The sequence below is a fragment of the Dipodomys merriami genome, unplaced genomic scaffold (genome assembly GCF_024711535.1).
Source record: "Dipodomys merriami isolate MVZ:Mamm:240054 unplaced genomic scaffold, mDipMer1.0.p SCAF_125, whole genome shotgun sequence".
NCBI lineage: Eukaryota > Metazoa > Chordata > Mammalia > Rodentia > Heteromyidae > Dipodomys > Dipodomys merriami.
Genome location: NW_027202549.1, coordinates 2771262 through 2788879, shown reverse-complemented (window position 1 = coordinate 2788879; position 17618 = coordinate 2771262). Strand labels below are relative to the sequence as shown.

The window sequence follows — 17618 nt, the reverse complement described above, 5'->3', positions numbered from 1 at the left end:
CAGGAGAACACGGCAGACCAGTTCCCGGTAGCCACGTGGGGGGCCCAGAAGGTGGAACCCGCTGGAGCCCCGCCTCCCGGAAGTCCAAGACTGAGAGAATGTCCTGATTGGTTGCTGGTGATGTCATAGGTGCCCTTAGGGGGGGCGGGCTGGAGATCCGGGTCTGGAGTTCTCGCTCAATCTGAAGCAGGATCCAGGGTGGGATGGGGCGGGGGGTGGGGGGGGTGGGGAGGTTGCACCCAGTGGAATGTTCTGGGTTATTGGTCCTGATCCTCCTCTCCTCTCTGTGCCAGGATGTTCGTGTACCCCTCTGCACTTGCTACTGTAGCCCTTTATTACAGTCGCCCTCGGAGGCTGGTTTGAGACAGAGGCTTCCGGATTCTCCAGGTTGGTTAGAAGCCAACCTCGTCCTTTACAATGAATCGGCCGCGCGGGGCGGGGCTTCCCATTGTGCCAATAGAAACAGTGACTCGCTGATTGGGCGGCTCCGCCCTCCTCCCGCCCTCCCGCGGCTTCAAGCCTGGCCATTGGTCGGCCGGAGACCAGCGCCCCGGCCGGGAGTCGATCCCGGGCGGAGGCTGAACCGAGCCCTCGCTCCCTTCAAGGGGTTAAGCGATGATGTTGGTCAAGGGGCGGGGATCTGAGGCAGGTGGGCGCACCTCTGGGGTGGGGGTGGCGGGAGGGGATGGGGGGCAGCTCTGGGCTCCACGTGGCATCCCAGAGCACTCAGGTCCTCGGCCCGCAGAGAGAGAGAGAGAGAAAGAGAGAGAGAGAGAGACAGACAGACAGACAGACAGACAGACAGACAGACAGACAGACAGACAGAGAGGAAATGGAAGAGAATATTCATCTCCAGCCCCTGCTTCGGGGAGACGCTCTCCCCCCACCCCAATAAAGAAAAAAGTGGGGGGAGCAGATTTGCGACCTGTTTCCCAAGTTGAATTTGAGATCAAGTAGTTCAAGCTATTGTTAGGGCGGCTGACGCCCTGGCATCCCCCCCACCCCCAAATCTGGCCTTCACCTCCCTTCTGTTTCCCCCCGCCCCCCGATTGGTGAGGATACTGACAGCACCTCTTAGGCACCCGAATTTCAGACCAAATTCGGGTAACAGAGTTTGGAACTCGTATTCAGGAGAGGAGGGCAGAAGGAAGGTTCAAGCTGGAACAGCGCCCTAAAGAGAGAGGCGGGGAGTAGGGGGGGGGAGGGCGGCGGCCGAGGGGCGGGAGGGCGGACCCGACGGCGGAGGAACGCCGCGGCCCATTCAGCACCGTGGGCAGCGCTCGCGCCCTCGACCAAAATGGCGGCCACGGCTTCCGTCGCCGGAGTTGCCATGCGCGATGGGTCGTACCACCGGGTTTCGGGCATCCGGGCGGAGGTGGAGCAAACCATCGGGGCGGCCGGGAGCCATGTTGGAGCGTCGGGAGGCGGCCGCCGCGTCGGGGATGCTGCGGTGGGGGCAGCAAAAGCCGGGGCCGTATGCCAAAGGGGCTCTGGCGACGGAGTAGATGGTGCCCAGAGGGCGGTGGCGGCGCGGAGCGACAAGCCGAGGGGTGGGGGGCCGGGCCGGCGGCAGGGGCCCGGGAAGGGGCCCGAGCGGCTGGGCGGGCCCAAGGCCCAATCCCTGGCGGGGGGCGGTGGAGGCTGGACCGGGAGGCGGGGGGTGATGGCGAGGCGGCCACGGTGGCAGGGTCTCGGGGGATCGTCGACCCCGATACTCCTGCTCCTTCTCCTCGTCTCTTTGTTCCCCCTCAGCCTGGAGGAGCTGGGGGGCGGCTGGGACCCCGCTGTTGCGACGGGGCCAGGGGCGCAGCAGATCGGTGGCGAAGCCTTAGCTCTTTGTCCCGAACCGCCTGAGGCCCGGGAGGATGGAGAGCCTGGCCTAGAAGTGCCGGAGTCTGTCTTCATGGGGCTCCGAGCCGGGCGGCGAAACATCCGGAACGGTGGAGGTGCCCCCGAGCTGCAGCCCGCCCAGCCCGAGGTCCCGGCAGCGCACAGCCGAGAGCCAGGGGCAGGACGGGGGCCGGGGGCACCGGCATGCTGGCACCCGGAGGTGTCTTCCTGCGGGTGGCCCGGGCCTAGGCGGAGAGGCAGTGTGTCGCCAGAGGCTGTGCCCCCAGGGGGGACGGGACTGGGGGACATGTCTCCCCTCCCATCAGACCTTCCGGCTCCATCCGATGACCCCGAGTCAGGGTCCTCTCGGCCACCCTCGAGGCGAGGAATCGGCCAAACAGTGGAGCCCTCCCGCTGCTGCAGGGAACCGTGGGCCCCAGGACCCCAAGGGCAGGGCGGAAGAACGGCCCTTCGACGGGATTGTCTCCCCGGCGGCGGCGGTGTGGCCTCCGGTCCCGGGTGGGATTCAGCACCTCGGGCGGTGAGGAGAGCTCCTCCGCCCGCTTCAGCACCCCACGAGTCGCGGACAGCTCCCCGGCGGGTTTCGGAGCGCATGCGCTTCCGCGGTCTCTTCCGCCTCCGCCGCCGCCGGCGCCGCCGCCGCCGCCACCACCACCACCATCACCATCATCTCCGCCGCCTCCTCCCGCAGCCGAGGCGCGGCCCTGGCGGCCCCGCGGTGCCCGAAACCCGACGGCGGCGGATGGCCTCCGAGGAGCGGCCGCGCCCCCGTCGCGCCGCCAACCGTCACCCCCAGTTCCCGCAGTACAACTATCAGACCTCGGTCCCCGAGAACGAGGCGGCGGGCACGTCGGTGCTGCGCGTGGCGGCCCAGGACCCGGATCCCGGCGAGGCCGGGCGGCTGGTGTACTCGCTGGCGGCGCTCATGAACAGCCGCTCGCTGGAGCTGTTCAGCATCGACCCGCACAGCGGCCTCATCCGGACCGCGGCCGAGCTGGATCGCGAGAGCATGGAGCGCCATTACCTGCGGGTGACGGCGCAGGACCACGGCTCCCCCCGCCTGTCGGCCACCACGATGGTCGCCGTGACCGTGGCCGATCGCAACGACCACGCGCCCGTGTTCGAACAGGCCCAGTACCGGGAGACGCTGCGCGAGAACGTGGAGGAAGGCTACCCCATCCTGCAGCTGCGGGCCACCGACGGCGACGCGCCCCCCAACGCCAACCTGCGCTACCGCTTCGTGGGGCCGCCGGCCGCGCGGGGCGCCACGGCCTTCGAGATCGACCCGCGTTCCGGCCTCATCAGCACCAGCGGCCGCGTGGACCGGGAGCACGCGGAGAGCTACGAGCTGGTGGTGGAAGCCAGCGATCAGGGGCAGGAGCCGGGACCCCGCTCGGCCACCGTGCGGGTCCACATCACGGTGCTGGACGAGAACGACAACGCGCCCCAGTTCAGCGAGAAGCGCTACGTGGCGCAGGTGCGCGAGGACGTGCGCCCGCACACGCCGGTGCTGCGGGTGTCCGCCGCCGACCGCGACAAGGACGCCAACGGCCTGGTCCACTACAACATCATCAGCGGCAACAGCCGCGGCCGCTTCGCCATCGACGGCCTCACCGGCGAGATCCAGGTGGTGGCGCCGCTCGACTTCGAGGCGGAGAGGGAGTACGCCCTGCGCATCCGGGCGCAGGACGCGGGCCGGCCCCCCCTGTCCAACAACACGGGCCTGGCCAGCATCCAGGTGGTGGACGTGAACGATCACGCTCCCATCTTCGTGAGCACGCCCTTCCAGGTGTCGGTGCTGGAGAACGCGCCCCTGGGCCACTCGGTCATCCACATCCAGGCGGTGGATGCGGACCACGGGGAGAACGCCCGATTGGAGTACTCCCTGACCGGGGTGGCGGCCGACACGCCCTTCGTGATCAACAGCGCCACCGGCTGGGTGTCCGTGAGCGGGCCCCTGGACCGCGAGTCGGTGGAGCATTACTTCTTCGGCGTGGAGGCCCGGGATCATGGCGCCCCGCCCCTGTCCGCCTCGGCCAGCGTCACCGTGACGGTGCTGGACGTGAACGACAATCGGCCCGAGTTCACCACGAAAGAGCATCACCTGCGGCTGAACGAGGACGCGGCCGTGGGCACCAGCGTGGTCAGCGTGACGGCGGTGGACCGCGATGCCAACAGCGCCATCAGCTACCAGATCACGGGTGGCAACACCCGGAACCGCTTCGCCATCAGCACCCAGGGCGGGGTGGGCCTCGTCACGCTGGCCCTGCCGTTGGATTACAAGCAGGAACGCTACTTCAAGCTGGTGCTCACCGCCTCCGACCGGGCCCTCCACGACCACTGCTACGTCCACCTCAACATCACCGACGCCAACACGCACCGGCCCGTCTTCCAGAGCGCTCACTATTCGGTGAGCATGAACGAGGACCGGCCGGTGGGGAGCACCGTGGTGGTCATCAGCGCCTCCGACGACGACGTTGGGGAGAATGCCCGGATCACCTACCTTCTAGAAGACAACCTGCCTCAGTTCCGGATAGATGCAGACTCCGGGGCCATTACCTTACAGGCCCCCCTGGACTACGAGGACCAAGTGACCTATACCCTGGCCATTACTGCCCGAGACAACGGTATCCCACAGAAAGCAGACACTACTTACGTGGAGGTGATGGTCAATGATGTCAATGACAACGCGCCACAGTTCGTGGCCTCCCACTACACCGGGCTGGTCTCCGAGGATGCGCCACCTTTCACCAGTGTCCTCCAGATCTCAGCCACCGACCGGGATGCCCACGCCAACGGCCGGGTTCAGTATACTTTCCAGAATGGGGAAGATGGCGATGGGGATTTTACCATCGAGCCCACCTCCGGAATTGTCCGGACGGTCAGGCGGCTGGACCGAGAGGCAGTGCCTGTGTACGAGCTCACTGCCTACGCGGTGGACCGTGGTGTGCCCCCGCTACGGACACCGGTGAGTATCCAGGTGACTGTCCAAGACGTGAACGACAACGCACCCATCTTCCCAGCCGAAGAGTTTGTAGTGCGAGTCAAGGAGAACAGCATTGTGGGCTCAGTGGTGGCTCAGATCACCGCGGTAGACCCGGATGAAGGCCCCAATGCCCATATAATGTACCAGATCGTGGAAGGGAACATCCCCGAGCTGTTCCAAATGGACATCTTCTCTGGAGAGCTGACAGCACTCATTGATCTAGATTATGAAGCCCGCCAGGAATATGTGATTGTGGTCCAAGCCACCTCTTCTCCCTTAGTCAGCAGAGCCACCGTGCACGTCCACCTCGTTGACCAGAATGACAACAGTCCCGTGCTCAACAACTTCCAGATCCTCTTCAACAACTATGTGTCCAATCGCTCAGACACCTTCCCCTCAGGCATCATCGGCCGCATCCCAGCCTATGACCCGGATGTCTCTGATCATCTCTTCTATTCCTTCGAGCGTGGCAATGAATTGCAGTTGCTGGTTGTCAACCAGACCAGCGGGGAGCTTCGACTCAGCCGAAAGCTAGACAACAACCGCCCACTGGTGGCCTCCATGTTGGTGACGGTCACAGGTAAGAGGCAAAGGGTAAGCAAGGCACTGCATGTCCCAAAGCTACCAGGGCCTCAAGCCAAAAAGGGACTCCATAGAGTACCTCAAAACAGAGAATTAAGATGGGCTTCAGTGGCTCACGCCTGTCATCCTAGCTACTCAGGAGGCTGAGATCTGAGGATCACAGTTTGAAGCCACCCTGGGCAGGAAAGTCCATGAGACTCTAATCACCAATAAACTAGTCAGAAAAAGCCAGAAGTGGCGCTGTGGCTCAAGTAGTAGTATGCTAGCCTTGAGTACAGAGAGGCTCAGGGACAGAGCCTAGGCCCTGAGTTCAAGCCCCAGGTGTGGCAAAAAACCAAACAAACAAAAAACAAACACCAAAAGCATAATTACTTTCAAGAGTCCCTTTTTGTGTGACTTGGCTAGCACTGAGGCTTAAACTCAGGGCCTGGGTGCTATTCCTTAACTTTTTCACTTAAGGATAGTTATACTGTTTGAGCCACATTTCTAATTCTGGCTTTTTGCTGTTTAGAGACTAGAGTCTCCCGCTTCAGGTGGCTTCAAACTACAATCCTCAAATATCAGCATTCTGAGTAGCTAGGATTATAGATGTGTGCTGATGCCCAGCTCCCCCCCATACCCCCCATCCTGGGCTTTGAACTCAGGGCCTGGGTGCTGCGTCTGAGCATTTTTGCTCAAGGCTAGTGCTCTACCACTTGAGCCATAGCTCCATTTCTGGCTTTTTGGTGGTTCATTGGAGATAAGAATCTCATGGACTTTCCTTCCTGGGCTAGCTCTGAACTGTGATCCTCAGATCTCAGCCTCTTGAGTAGCTAGGATTATAGGCATGAGCCACTGGCACTCATGATTATTTACTTTTATTTTGTTTTTTGTCGGTTGTGGGGCTTGAACTCTGGGCCTGGGCACTGTCCCTCAGCTCTTCAGCTTAAGCCTAGTGCTCCATCACTTGAGCCACATCACCACTTCCAGCTTTTTCTGTTTATGTGATGCTGAGGAATCAAACCCAGGGCCTCATGCATGTGAGGCAAGCACTCTATCACTGAGCCACCTACCCAGCTCCCCCCCCCCCCCCCCCCCGTGATTATTTACTTTTAACAACCATTTTTGGTTAAGTACCCAATATGTAATTGGTTTGGGGACAAGGTAATCACCTCACCATACTAAAACTACAGGACTCAGGTTTAGAATTGCAAGCAGCTTGCTACTCAAAAAAGTGTGTGTGTGTGTGTGTGTGTGTGTGTGTGTGTGTGTGTGTGTGAGAGAGAGAGAGAGAGAGAGAGAGAGAGAGAGAGAGAAAGAGAGAATGAGAATAAAAGTACAAAGTCTTCCTTGAGCTTGCTGCCCCAGGGGTTCTGGGTATTGAGTATTTATTCACTGGCCCCAGACCCCTTCTAGTGTCACGGAAGAGCAGTTTGCTGACTAGAGTCAGGGGCATGGGTAATTCCTGATGTAGAATCCTCCTTGTTGCTTGGAGAAGACAGTTTGCTGATTCTGCTATGCTGAGGGAAGGGAAGAGGGAGGCAGCCAGGAATGAATGGCCCTGGCTTGTCTTGTGTCCCGATTGAAGGTAACCTGCTGATCATAATCACAAGAACTGTGGGTTATCAGAATGGTTAGCTGCCCTGTGGGTGGAGACTCCCAGAGTTGGGATCCAGACCAGAGCTTGGGTGAACCTGTCTGATCAGCCCCCTTGCTTGTGTTGGCAATGTGGGTAGGTGCATCCAGCCTTGGTGCTGGGTGGGGAGGTCAGCCTGTTGACTCAGAAAAAAACAAAAAACAGCTACCGACCCCCCCCCAATGACCACTTACCACTGCCCCTTCCCCCGCAGATGGCTTGCACAGCGTGACAGCGCAGTGCGTGCTGCGTGTGGTTATCATCACCGAGGAGCTGCTGGCTAACAGCCTGACGGTGCGCCTGGAGAACATGTGGCAGGAGCGCTTTCTGTCACCGCTGCTGGGCCACTTCCTTGAGGGCGTGGCCGCGGTGCTGGCCACGCCCACCGAGGACGTCTTCATTTTCAACATTCAGAACGACACGGACGTGGGAGGCACCGTGCTCAACGTGAGCTTCTCGGCGCTGGCACCTCGTGGGGCCGGGGCGGGCGCGGCAGGGCCGTGGTTCAGCTCCGAGGAGCTGCAGGAGCAGCTGTACGTGCGCCGGGCCGCCCTGGCCGCGCGCTCGCTGCTCGACGTGTTACCCTTCGACGACAACGTGTGCCTGCGGGAGCCCTGCGAGAACTACATGAAGTGCGTGTCCGTGCTCCGGTTTGACTCCTCGGCGCCTTTCCTGGCCTCGGCCTCCACGCTCTTCCGACCCATCCAGCCCATCGCCGGCCTGCGCTGCCGCTGCCCGCCCGGCTTCACCGGCGACTTCTGCGAGACGGAGCTGGACCTCTGCTACTCCAACCCGTGTCGCAACGGGGGCGCCTGTGCGCGGCGCGAAGGGGGCTACACGTGCGTCTGCCGCCCGCGCTTCACAGGTAAAAATCTTGCGGGGGGGATTTCTGGCAAAGCTTGGGGTGGGGAGGGGGGCAGAACGGGGACGGAGCCTCTCCTCTGGGGGAGGCAGGCCCTCCCCGCTTCCCGCCCAGTGGTTTAGGTTCGCTTTGAAGCTACTGGAGCCTTGATGAGCCCTGAGGAGGCGTGGTCAAGGGCGTGGCCAAATATGGGATTGGAGTATGGGCGTGTCCAGTTGGGTGGGACCTGGATAGGGTCAAACGGTGGGCGTGCCCATCCGGGTGGGGGGGCGTAGTCTAATCTGGGATTGGTGGATAGGGCGGCCTCAGGCTGGTTGAGGGCGTGTCCACAGGCAGCTTAACCATTCAAAAGGCTCGTAACCCGGCCCGGCCTCCTCGCCCCACCCCTTTCTCCCCCCACCTTTGGAGGGGCGGGCCGTCTGGGGCGTGGGCGGGGCCTGGTAGCCGCAGCGCTGACTGGCTCTGGCTCCCGGCAGGGGAAGACTGCGAGCTGGACACGGAGGCCGGCCGCTGCGTGGCGGGCGTCTGCCGCAACGGGGGCACCTGCACCAACGCGCCCAACGGCGGCTTCCGCTGCCAGTGCCCCGCGGGCGGCGCCTTCGAGGGCCCGCGCTGTGAGGTGGCAGCTCGCTCCTTCCCGGCCAGCTCCTTCGTCATGTTCCGCGGCCTGCGACAGCGCTTCCACCTCACGCTGTCCCTCTCGTAGGTGCCCGTCCCGTGTGTCTCCGAGCGTTGCTACGCTGTCGCTACCGTCGTTGTCTCTTGGTTTCTCACTGCCCCCCCCTCACTGATGTCCCCACGGGGGGGGGGACGCCACACCCTCCCCTGACACCCATGCGGCCCTCAGAACATCCGGGTATCCAGGGGCCGGCACCTTCCCCGCCTCGGCTCCGCTTAGGCCGAGGCCTGGATGGAGGGTGTGCGGGTTCCGTTCGGCCTCGAACTCCTGCTCCTCCTAGGTTTGCCACCGTGCAGCCCAGCGGGCTGCTGTTCTACAACGGGCGTCTGAACGAGAAGCACGACTTTCTGGCCTTAGAACTTGTGGCTGGCCAAGTACGGCTCACGTATTCCACGGGTGAGTGCTTCCACGCATGCGCATGACACTGACCTGGGTACAGGTGTTGCCAGAACAGCTGACAGGAAAAAAAAAAATCCATGAATTCCCTCAGGTGTCCCTCACTGTACATATAAACTCATAGCTCTGTGGCCATTCTGTGTGTGTGTGTGTGTGTGTGTGTGTGTGTGTGTCTGTGTCTGTGTCTGTGTACGCGCGTGCACATGTGCTGTTACTAAGGTTTGACCTCAGGGTCTTGAGCCTTTTTTTTTTTTTTTGGCCAGTCCTTGGGCTTGAACTCAGAATCTGTCCCTGAGCTTCTTTTTGCCCAAGGCTAGTGATCGACCACATGAGCCACAGCACCACTTCCAGCTTTTCCTATTGGTGTGGTACTGAGGAATCAAACCCAGGGCCTCATGCATGCTAGGCAAGCACTCTACCACTAAGCCACATTCCCAGCCTTCCTTTTTAAATTTTATTTATTTTTATTGTTATTATAAAGGTGATGTACAAAGAGGTTACAGTTGTAAGTCAGGTAAAGAATGCATTTCTTTCTTTCTCTCTCTCTCTTTTACCCCCATTGGTCACGGGGCTTAAATTTAGGGTCTGGGTACTGTCCCTAAGCTTTTTTGCTCAAAGCTAGAGCTGTACCACTTTGAGAAGAGCACCACTTTCTGGTGATTACATGGAGATAAGAGTCTCATAGACTTTCCTGCCTGGGCTGGCTTTGAACCACAATCCTCATATCTCAGCCTCCTGAATAGCTAGGATTATGGGCATGAGCCACTAGATCCTGGAAAAAGTACATTTCTTCGTGGACAGTGTCATCCCTTCCTTCGTGCTCTTGAAGTTTTTCCCCTCCTGTCCCCACATACAAGTTGTATAGTTCATTTTTCACATAGTATCCAGTGAGCACTGCTATTATATTTGTTCACCTTTTGTGGTCTGGAGCTTTTTCTTAGCATTTTCATGCCTCCAGTCCTTTGGACATTCTCTCTGGGAAGGTCTATTTCTCCAGGACGTGTGGGTTGCTCTTATCTATTTAAGGGAACCCCAATCCTGATGGTGTGTTCACTAGAAGGTATCCTAATCAGCCATACACTGTGTTTTTATTGTTTTTTGTTTTTTTGTTTTTTTTTTGGTCAGTCATGGGGCTTGAACTCTGGGCCTGGGCACAGTCCTTGAGCTCTTCAGCTCAGGTATCCTAATCAGATACATTCAGGATGACCCTGGGAATAACTGTGCATAGATGACTAGGGTGGGGGTGGGATAATCCCAACAGCTCCAGACTATCCTCTCCATGCATATTTACTTCCCTTATGCATATTTATTTCCCTCATGCATATTTATTTCCTCACAGGTGAATCGAACACAGTGGTCAGCCCCACAGTTCCAGGGGGCCTGAGTGATGGGCAGTGGCACACAGTACATCTGAGATACTACAACAAGGTGGGCACCGCCCTTAGCATAGTGTTTGTGGGGTAGGGTGGGGGTGGGAGTTAGGATTCTGAGTTCTGTCCCTCAGGGGTTACCCTAGGGGCATTGTTGACTGCTGTGCCTGGGTCTTTAGCCCCGGACAGATGCCCTAGGGGGTGCTCAGGGCCCTTCCAAGGACAAGGTGGCTGTGTTGAGCGTGGATGACTGCAATGTGGCTGTGGCTCTGCAGTTTGGTGCCGAGATTGGCAACTATTCATGTGCGGCTGCTGGTGTACAAACAAGCTCCAAGAAGTGAGGCCCCTACCCCACCCCCCATCCCTATGCCCACTGCTAACCACAGCCCATCCCAATGCTTCACATACCCCAGCCTGCCAAATTCCCTGTCCTCTCCCCTACACTGCCAGGGTTCCCTCTCCAGTCAAAGATCCTAATGCCTACTCACTCTAGCCCCCGATCCTGTTTTTACCTCTTGAGTTCATGCTTCTACACACAAATAAGTCTTTTGGTAATCGTCAGGCATCTGGTCTACCAAAGTCTCCACCTCCGCCCCCCCTTACCCCTCCACCCAAGTGTCTAATGTCACACATCCCCAGCCTTGTAACTTCACACCCAGCCCTACTGATCTCACTTCCCAATCCCACTTCTCCATCTCCTATGTCAGCTACCCAAGTGCCTCTCCTTCATCAGAGTCCTTACCCCCCAACTCCCCAATCTTTCCCCAGACCATCTGTTCATCATGATCTCTCCTTTGCACCCCTAAACTCTTTCCCCTAGCTTGCCCTCTTTCCTCAATCACTCTGCCCTCAGTTTTTACCCCCTCCTCCTCTCCCCCCATAATTCCCAGTGGCTCTCCACAAGTGACTCTGTCCTCTGGTCCCAGTCCTACCAATGACCCAGACCACTGACCCCCAGGTCCCTGGACCTGACGGGCCCTCTGCTTCTGGGGGGTGTCCCCAACCTCCCGGAGAACTTTCCCGTGTCCCACAAGGACTTCATTGGCTGCATGCGAGACCTGCACATCGACGGCCGCCGAGTAGACATGGCGTCCTTCGTCGCAAACAATGGCACAGTAGCAGGTAGGCCTGAAGCCTCCACTAGCCTCCCCCACCCCCCAATTCCCTTATGGCCTTGTCCCCATAAGCAGTGGGTGGAGGGCTGCACAGGGTGACTCTGTATCTGACCCCAACGAAGTGCCTTTAGGGCCTTACCTCTCTACAGCTCCATCTCTAACCCAACATGAGGCTGAAATCTGGTCCATTTTCAGTCCTTCTACACCCCAGTATCCTGAGATCACGTACCCTTTTGTCATGTTCTCGTATCTCCCACACACCTTCCTCTCCCAGGCTGCCAGGCCAAGCTGCACTTTTGTGACTCAGGTCCCTGCAAGAACAGTGGCATCTGCTCAGAGCGCTGGGGTGGCTTCAACTGTGACTGCCCTGTGGGCTTTGGTGGCAAAGATTGTCGGCTCAGTGAGTTGGACAGACAACACAGGGCCGGAGGGGGCTCAGAGGGGAAGGTCTGTTTCTAGGGAGGGGCCTATAACCCTGCTTCTCTTATCCCCCTCAGCCATGGCCCATCCTTACCATTTCCATGGCAACGGCACACTGAGTTGGGACTTTGGAAATGACATGGCTGTGTCTGTGCCGTGGTACCTGGGGCTGGCATTTCGGACACGGGCAACACAGGGGGTCCTGATGCAAGTGCAGGTTGGGCCACACAGCACGCTCCTCTGCCAGGTGTGTCTGTTCTTCTAAATCCTTTCCTATCCCTTTGATTCTCAGTCTCTGATGAGAAGTTTAGGCCTGGTCACATATCATATTTCTCAGATATCCTGGAAATATGGATAACCCCTGCCTCGGGCCCCTTGACTCTTTTCCCCTCTGCAGGTGCAAGAGATAAGCGTAACTCTTTCTTGTTCTAACTGACCCTTGGTCCTGCCCTTTGCCCCCAACCCACACCAACAACACAATGCCACCTGGCATAGTACCCTGGCTGCAGGTAGATCTTTGACTCTCTTGTTCTGCTCTTTGATCTTCCTGATTGCTGAACCCTCTGATCTGATCTCCTAGCCTCAGCCCAATGTGGGGCTATAACCCTAGGATTCTACATCTCTACCCACAGGTAGATCAGGGGTTGTTGTCCATAACAGTAACCAGAGGCTCAGGCCGGGCTGCCCACCTCCTGCTGGATCAGATGACTGTCAGTGATGGCCGATGGCATGATCTGAGACTGGAACTGCAGGAGGAGCCAGGTGGCCGGAGGGGCCATCATGTCTTCCTGGTCTCCTTGGACTTCAGCCTCTTCCAGGTCTGACCTCTGACCCCATTCTCGGTCTTCCAATCAGACTTCACCTCATTTGACCTTACCCCCTAGCCCACTTCCTCTCTGTTCCCTCTGATGTTCTTCCTCCAGTCTCTCTACTCATATCCCTGCTCTAAGCCCACTCTAACAGCCAGGTGAGCCCATGGGGAGGTCTTCATGTCAGGGAAGCTAGTCAGAATCCTGGCCTAGTCTTGAAGAGTCTTTATATAGCCAGAACTTTGCCTGACCTCTTAAAAGCTCCTGATCCCTTCCCTAATCCCACCCTACTTCAGATCAAGATTGTAATAGTTCAAAGTTGGCTCCAAGAAGGAAAAGCCCTCTCTGAGCACTGGTTCATACTAGGCTAGAAGAAGGCCAATGCTGACTCTAGGATATGCTAGGGTTCCATTAGGTACCCCACTCTTAGGACTGATGATCTACCTCCTCCAGGACACCATGGCTGTGGGGAGTGAGCTTCAGGGCCTGAAGGTAAAGCAACTCCATGTGGGCGGCCTGCCCCCCAGCAGTAAGGAGGAGGTTCCTCAGGGTCTGGTCGGCTGTGTCCAGGTGGGAATCAGCATGGGAACTTGGTATGGGGGCCATTAAGGGTCATGAGTGGGATATTAGCAGCTCCTAGGGACTTGAAAAGCAGCATTAAAGTAGGTTGGCTTGGTGGGGTGTGGGGGAGAGGAGGAGGGAGGGAGAATAAAGATCCAGAGCAATCAGGAATAGCTCAATCCTTTGTGTGTGGTAATGGAGGTGAGAGTCATTAGGAATCTCATTAGGGCAGCGTTTCAATGTGTGGGTGCTATGTTAGGGCTGTCTTTAAAGGACAGGGGAGACTGCATGTCAGGGAATCATCAAACAGAGTGCCTGGCTCTGGAGCGCTTGATGTTGGGGTACCTTGACCTGGGGCTTAACCCCTTGCTGGCTGTATCCACAGGGGCTGTGGCTCGGCTCAACACCTTTGGGGTCCCCAACCCTGCTACCTCCCACCCACTGTATCCACAGGGGCTGTGGCTCGGCTCAACACCTTTGGGGTCCCCAACCCTGCTACCTCCCACCCACCGAGTGAATGTGGAGCCGGGCTGTGTCGTGACCAACGCCTGCGCATCGGGACCCTGTCCACCTCATGCTGACTGCCTTGACCTCTGGCAGACCTTTTCCTGCACCTGCTGGCCAGGTAGGGCCGTGAGGTGGGGTGTGGGGGGGGTGGAGACTGGAGGGCGCAGAGACCTGGCTGCTGTCCCTCAGCTCTTCAGCTCAAGGCTAGCGCTCTACCACTTGAGCCACAGTGACACTTCTGGCTTTTACAGTTTATGTGGTGCTGAGGAATTGAACCCAGGGCCTCATGCATGCAAGGCAAGCATTTTACCATTGAGCTACCTTCCCAGCCCCGTTCTAAGCTTCTTGACCCTATCTGTAGGTTACTATGGCCCGGGATGTGTGGATGTGTGTCTCTTGAACCCGTGTCAGAATCAGGGGTCCTGCCGGCACCTCCCAGGGGCTCCCCATGGCTATACCTGTGACTGTGTAACTGGCTATTTTGGTCACCACTGTGAACACAGGTGAGAGGCTGGAGACTGAGAGGCTGAAGGGGTCAGGGAGGGTCACTGAGCTAAAGGGAAGGCCCTTATACTTCATTTCATCCCCAGGATGGACCAGCAGTGTCCTCGGGGATGGTGGGGGACCCCAAACTGTGGGCCCTGCAACTGTGATGTCCACAAGGGTTTTGACCCCAACTGCAACAAGACGAATGGGCAGTGTCACTGCAAGGTTTGCCTGGCCACTGACCTTTTTTTTGGGGGGGGTCGGGGGAGGACCGTAATAGGACTTGAATTTAGGGCCTTGGTTACTGTCCCTTGTTTACCCAAGGCTGATGCTCTACCCTTTGAGCCAAAGCTCCACTTCAGGATTTTGCTGAGATAAGAGGCTCACAGACTTTCCTGCCAGAGCTAGCTTCCCTGTCAGAGCTAGCCTCGAATTGTGATCCTCAGATATCAGCCTCCTGAGTAGCTAGGATTACAGGCACAAACACTTGGCTCCCCTTGACTTTTTATTTATTTTTATTCTATCTATCTATCTATCTATCTATCTATCTATCTATCTATCTATCTATCTATCTATCTATCTATCTATCTATGTTGGCTGTAGGGCTTGAACTCAGGGCCTAGGCGTTGTCCCTGAACTCTTTCAGTAAGGCTAGTGTGCTACCACTTTTTTTGGGGGGTCTGGTCATGGGGCCTGAGCTCTGGGCCTGGGCGCTGTCCTTCAGCTCTTCAGCTCAAGGCTAGCGCTCTACCACTTGAGCCACAGCACCACTTCTGGCTTTTTTTTTTTTTTTTGCTTATGTGGTGCTGAGGAATCAAACCCAGGACCTCAGGCATGCAAGGCAAGTGCTCTACCACTGAGCCACCTTCCCAGCCCCTGTGCTACCACTTTGAGCCACATAGTGCCACTTCCAGTTTTCTGGTGGTTCATTGGAGATGAGAGTCTTGGGGGACTTTCCTGCCCAGGCTGGCTTTGAACCACGATCCTCATATCCTCAGCCTCCTGAGTAACTAGTGTTACAGGTGTGAGCCACCAGCTCTTGGCTTTCCCCCTGACTTTTAAATACCTTCCTTAGACAGCTAGCTAACCTCTACTTCTTGATTTGGGGCTTTTACCTGTGTCTTGTGACTTAATTGCCGCCTCTTTTCCTTGGCCCCTAAGCCTTCTCTTGTCTTCCTATGAGGCTAGTCTTCCTTTGGGCCTGTGAACCCCTAATTCTTTCACCCTTTGGTTCTATGTATTCCCCTAAAGTCTTGGCCTAAGATCCCTACCTTAAACCCTGACCTCTGACTTCAGGCCCCTGACCTATCCTCAAACAGGAGTTCCATTACCGACCTCGGGGCAGCGACTCCTGCCTCCCATGTGACTGCTACCCGGTGGGTTCCACCTCGCGCTCGTGTGCACCCCACAGTGGCCAGTGTCCCTGTCGCCCAGGAGCCCTTGGCCGCCAGTGTAACAGCTGTGACAGTCCTTTTGCAGAAGTGACAGCCAGCGGCTGCCGAGGTGAGCAGACTCTACCCAGTTCTACCTATAGGTTCCATCCACCACCTTCTCCCTCCCCCTCCTCCCCACTGGTCATGGGGCTTGAACTCAAGGCCCCAGTGCTGTCCCTGAGCTCTTTTTTGCTCAAGGCTAGCGCTTTACCACTTGAGCCACAGAGCTACTTCTGGCTTTTTCTGCTTATGTGGTGCTGCGGAATCGAACCCAGGGCCTCATGCATGCAAGGCAAGCACTCTTACCTCTGAGCCACCTGCCCAGACATCTGGCCTGTCTTCTTCAGTGCTTTTTCTCTCCGTAGTGCTCTACGATGCCTGCCCCAAGTCCCTGAGATCTGGTGTGTGGTGGCCTCAGACCAAATTCGGTGTCTTGGCAACAGTGCCTTGTCCCCGGGGGGCCCTGGGTGAGTATGTAATGATGAGCAAAACATTGCTCAGGGAAGGGGCAGGGACTGTTCCCTCACTGCTAGAGCCACCTCTTTTCCTAAACTGGGGGGCCTTGTATCTGCCAAGAGGTGGGAGTTGGGTAGGAATGTGTGTGAGGTCCTTCCTACCCCCTGGGGACTCTGGGTCTCTCCCTTACACCCTCATTAAGCCTCCATCTGTTTCTCTTGGCTTCTGGGCAGGATTGCGGGGTACAGGTAAGGGGTACGTGTTTGCTCAGGTGCGCTGCCCCCCCCCACTGCCAGAGCTTTTGCAGATCCCTCATGCTGCTTAAGGTCCTTGCAGCCCTCCCTTCCCTACTGCCGGAGGTCCCTAAAAAAAAAAAATCCATTCCCCATTACCAGAAGTCTCTGGAGGCCTCTACTGGTTGCCAGATCTCCTGGGTTCCCTGCAGATTCTTCCCTACTGCCTATAACCTATGGAGACCCTGCCCCACTCCCTGAGGCTCTTCCCTAATTGGCTGAGGCCGCAGCCCCGCCCCTCTGACTGAGGCCCCCAACAGCCCCTCCCTGCTGCTTGGGATCTGTGCCATGGCTGAACAGAGATCATCTGTGTGCGCATGCTCCTGCATATGTCATTCTGTGCCTGTGCATGCGTCTGTGGGTCTGTCTTGAGGGGATTCAGGGTTCTGTATCTAGGTTAGGGTCCCTTCTGTTTGCTAGTTAACAAGCCCAGGTCACCTTCTATCCCAACCCCACAGACAGGGGAGAGCAAAGTCACCATTGGGATAACTAATTAAAATGTATGAAGGATTCTAAATCCCACCCCCACGTGGGTCCCACATAGTCCTGGATGACCTTGTCTGTGTTGGTGTGTTTGTGTGTGATTCAGAGAGTACTATGTGTCTGTGTGCTTGTCACATATGTGTGTGTGAGCAAGAGTGTACATGTGTGTATGAGCAAAGTGTGTGTGTGTGAGTGAATGTGAATCTGGCCTGTCTGTGAACTCATCCTGGCCCATGTGTGTGTTGGAATGAATGTGTGTGCACATGTGCACGCCTGCTCAGTTCATCCTTGTGCTCTTTATGTGTGTGGTGATAAGCATGGTCCACAAAACCTCTCAGGTTTTGGCCAGCAAAGCAAGCCCCTGGGGACCCATCTGGATCTGGGCTGCAACATCTAGGTATCAAGCCATAGAGGCCCATACTGCAGGGTGTCCCCCCCCAGAATTAGAGGGGGCTGTGGTCACCCTGTTAGCAAAGGTAAATCAAGGGGTTACCTGCCCCTAGGTGCTGCTGTGCGGTTGTGTGATGAAGACCACGGATGGCTGGAGCCTGACCTTTTCAACTGTACGTCCCCCGCCTTTCGAGAACTCAGCCTGCTGGTAAGGCTCTGCCCAGACTTGTACTCAAGGCTTGGGGTGGGCTCCAGATCCCACATCCTATCTCTTGATGACCCCCCCCCCACCCTGGGCTTTTCCTTCAGTCTAGTCAAACCTTT

The 17618-nt window shown here is 57.6% G+C and overlaps 1 protein-coding gene across 1 annotated transcript in view; it reads left to right on the top strand.

Annotated features, from left to right (window-relative positions):
* The first annotated feature begins 1428 nt into the window (after nucleotides 1-1428).
* Celsr3 (cadherin EGF LAG seven-pass G-type receptor 3) overlaps nucleotides 1429-17618 on the top strand; it is a 55552-nt gene continuing 39362 nt past the window's right edge. Inside the window, 17 exon segments of the mRNA XM_070017716.1 lie at nucleotides 1429-5417; nucleotides 7249-7899; nucleotides 8373-8598; nucleotides 8856-8971; nucleotides 10311-10399; nucleotides 10521-10678; nucleotides 11300-11463; nucleotides 11731-11856; nucleotides 11954-12123; nucleotides 12509-12694; nucleotides 13139-13255; nucleotides 13700-13871; nucleotides 14115-14256; nucleotides 14344-14464; nucleotides 15559-15742; nucleotides 16038-16139; nucleotides 17408-17502. Coding sequence (XP_069873817.1) covers nucleotides 1664-5417; nucleotides 7249-7899; nucleotides 8373-8598; nucleotides 8856-8971; nucleotides 10311-10399; nucleotides 10521-10678; nucleotides 11300-11463; nucleotides 11731-11856; nucleotides 11954-12123; nucleotides 12509-12694; nucleotides 13139-13255; nucleotides 13700-13871; nucleotides 14115-14256; nucleotides 14344-14464; nucleotides 15559-15742; nucleotides 16038-16139; nucleotides 17408-17502 — 6573 coding nt within the window. The 5' untranslated portion in view covers nucleotides 1429-1663.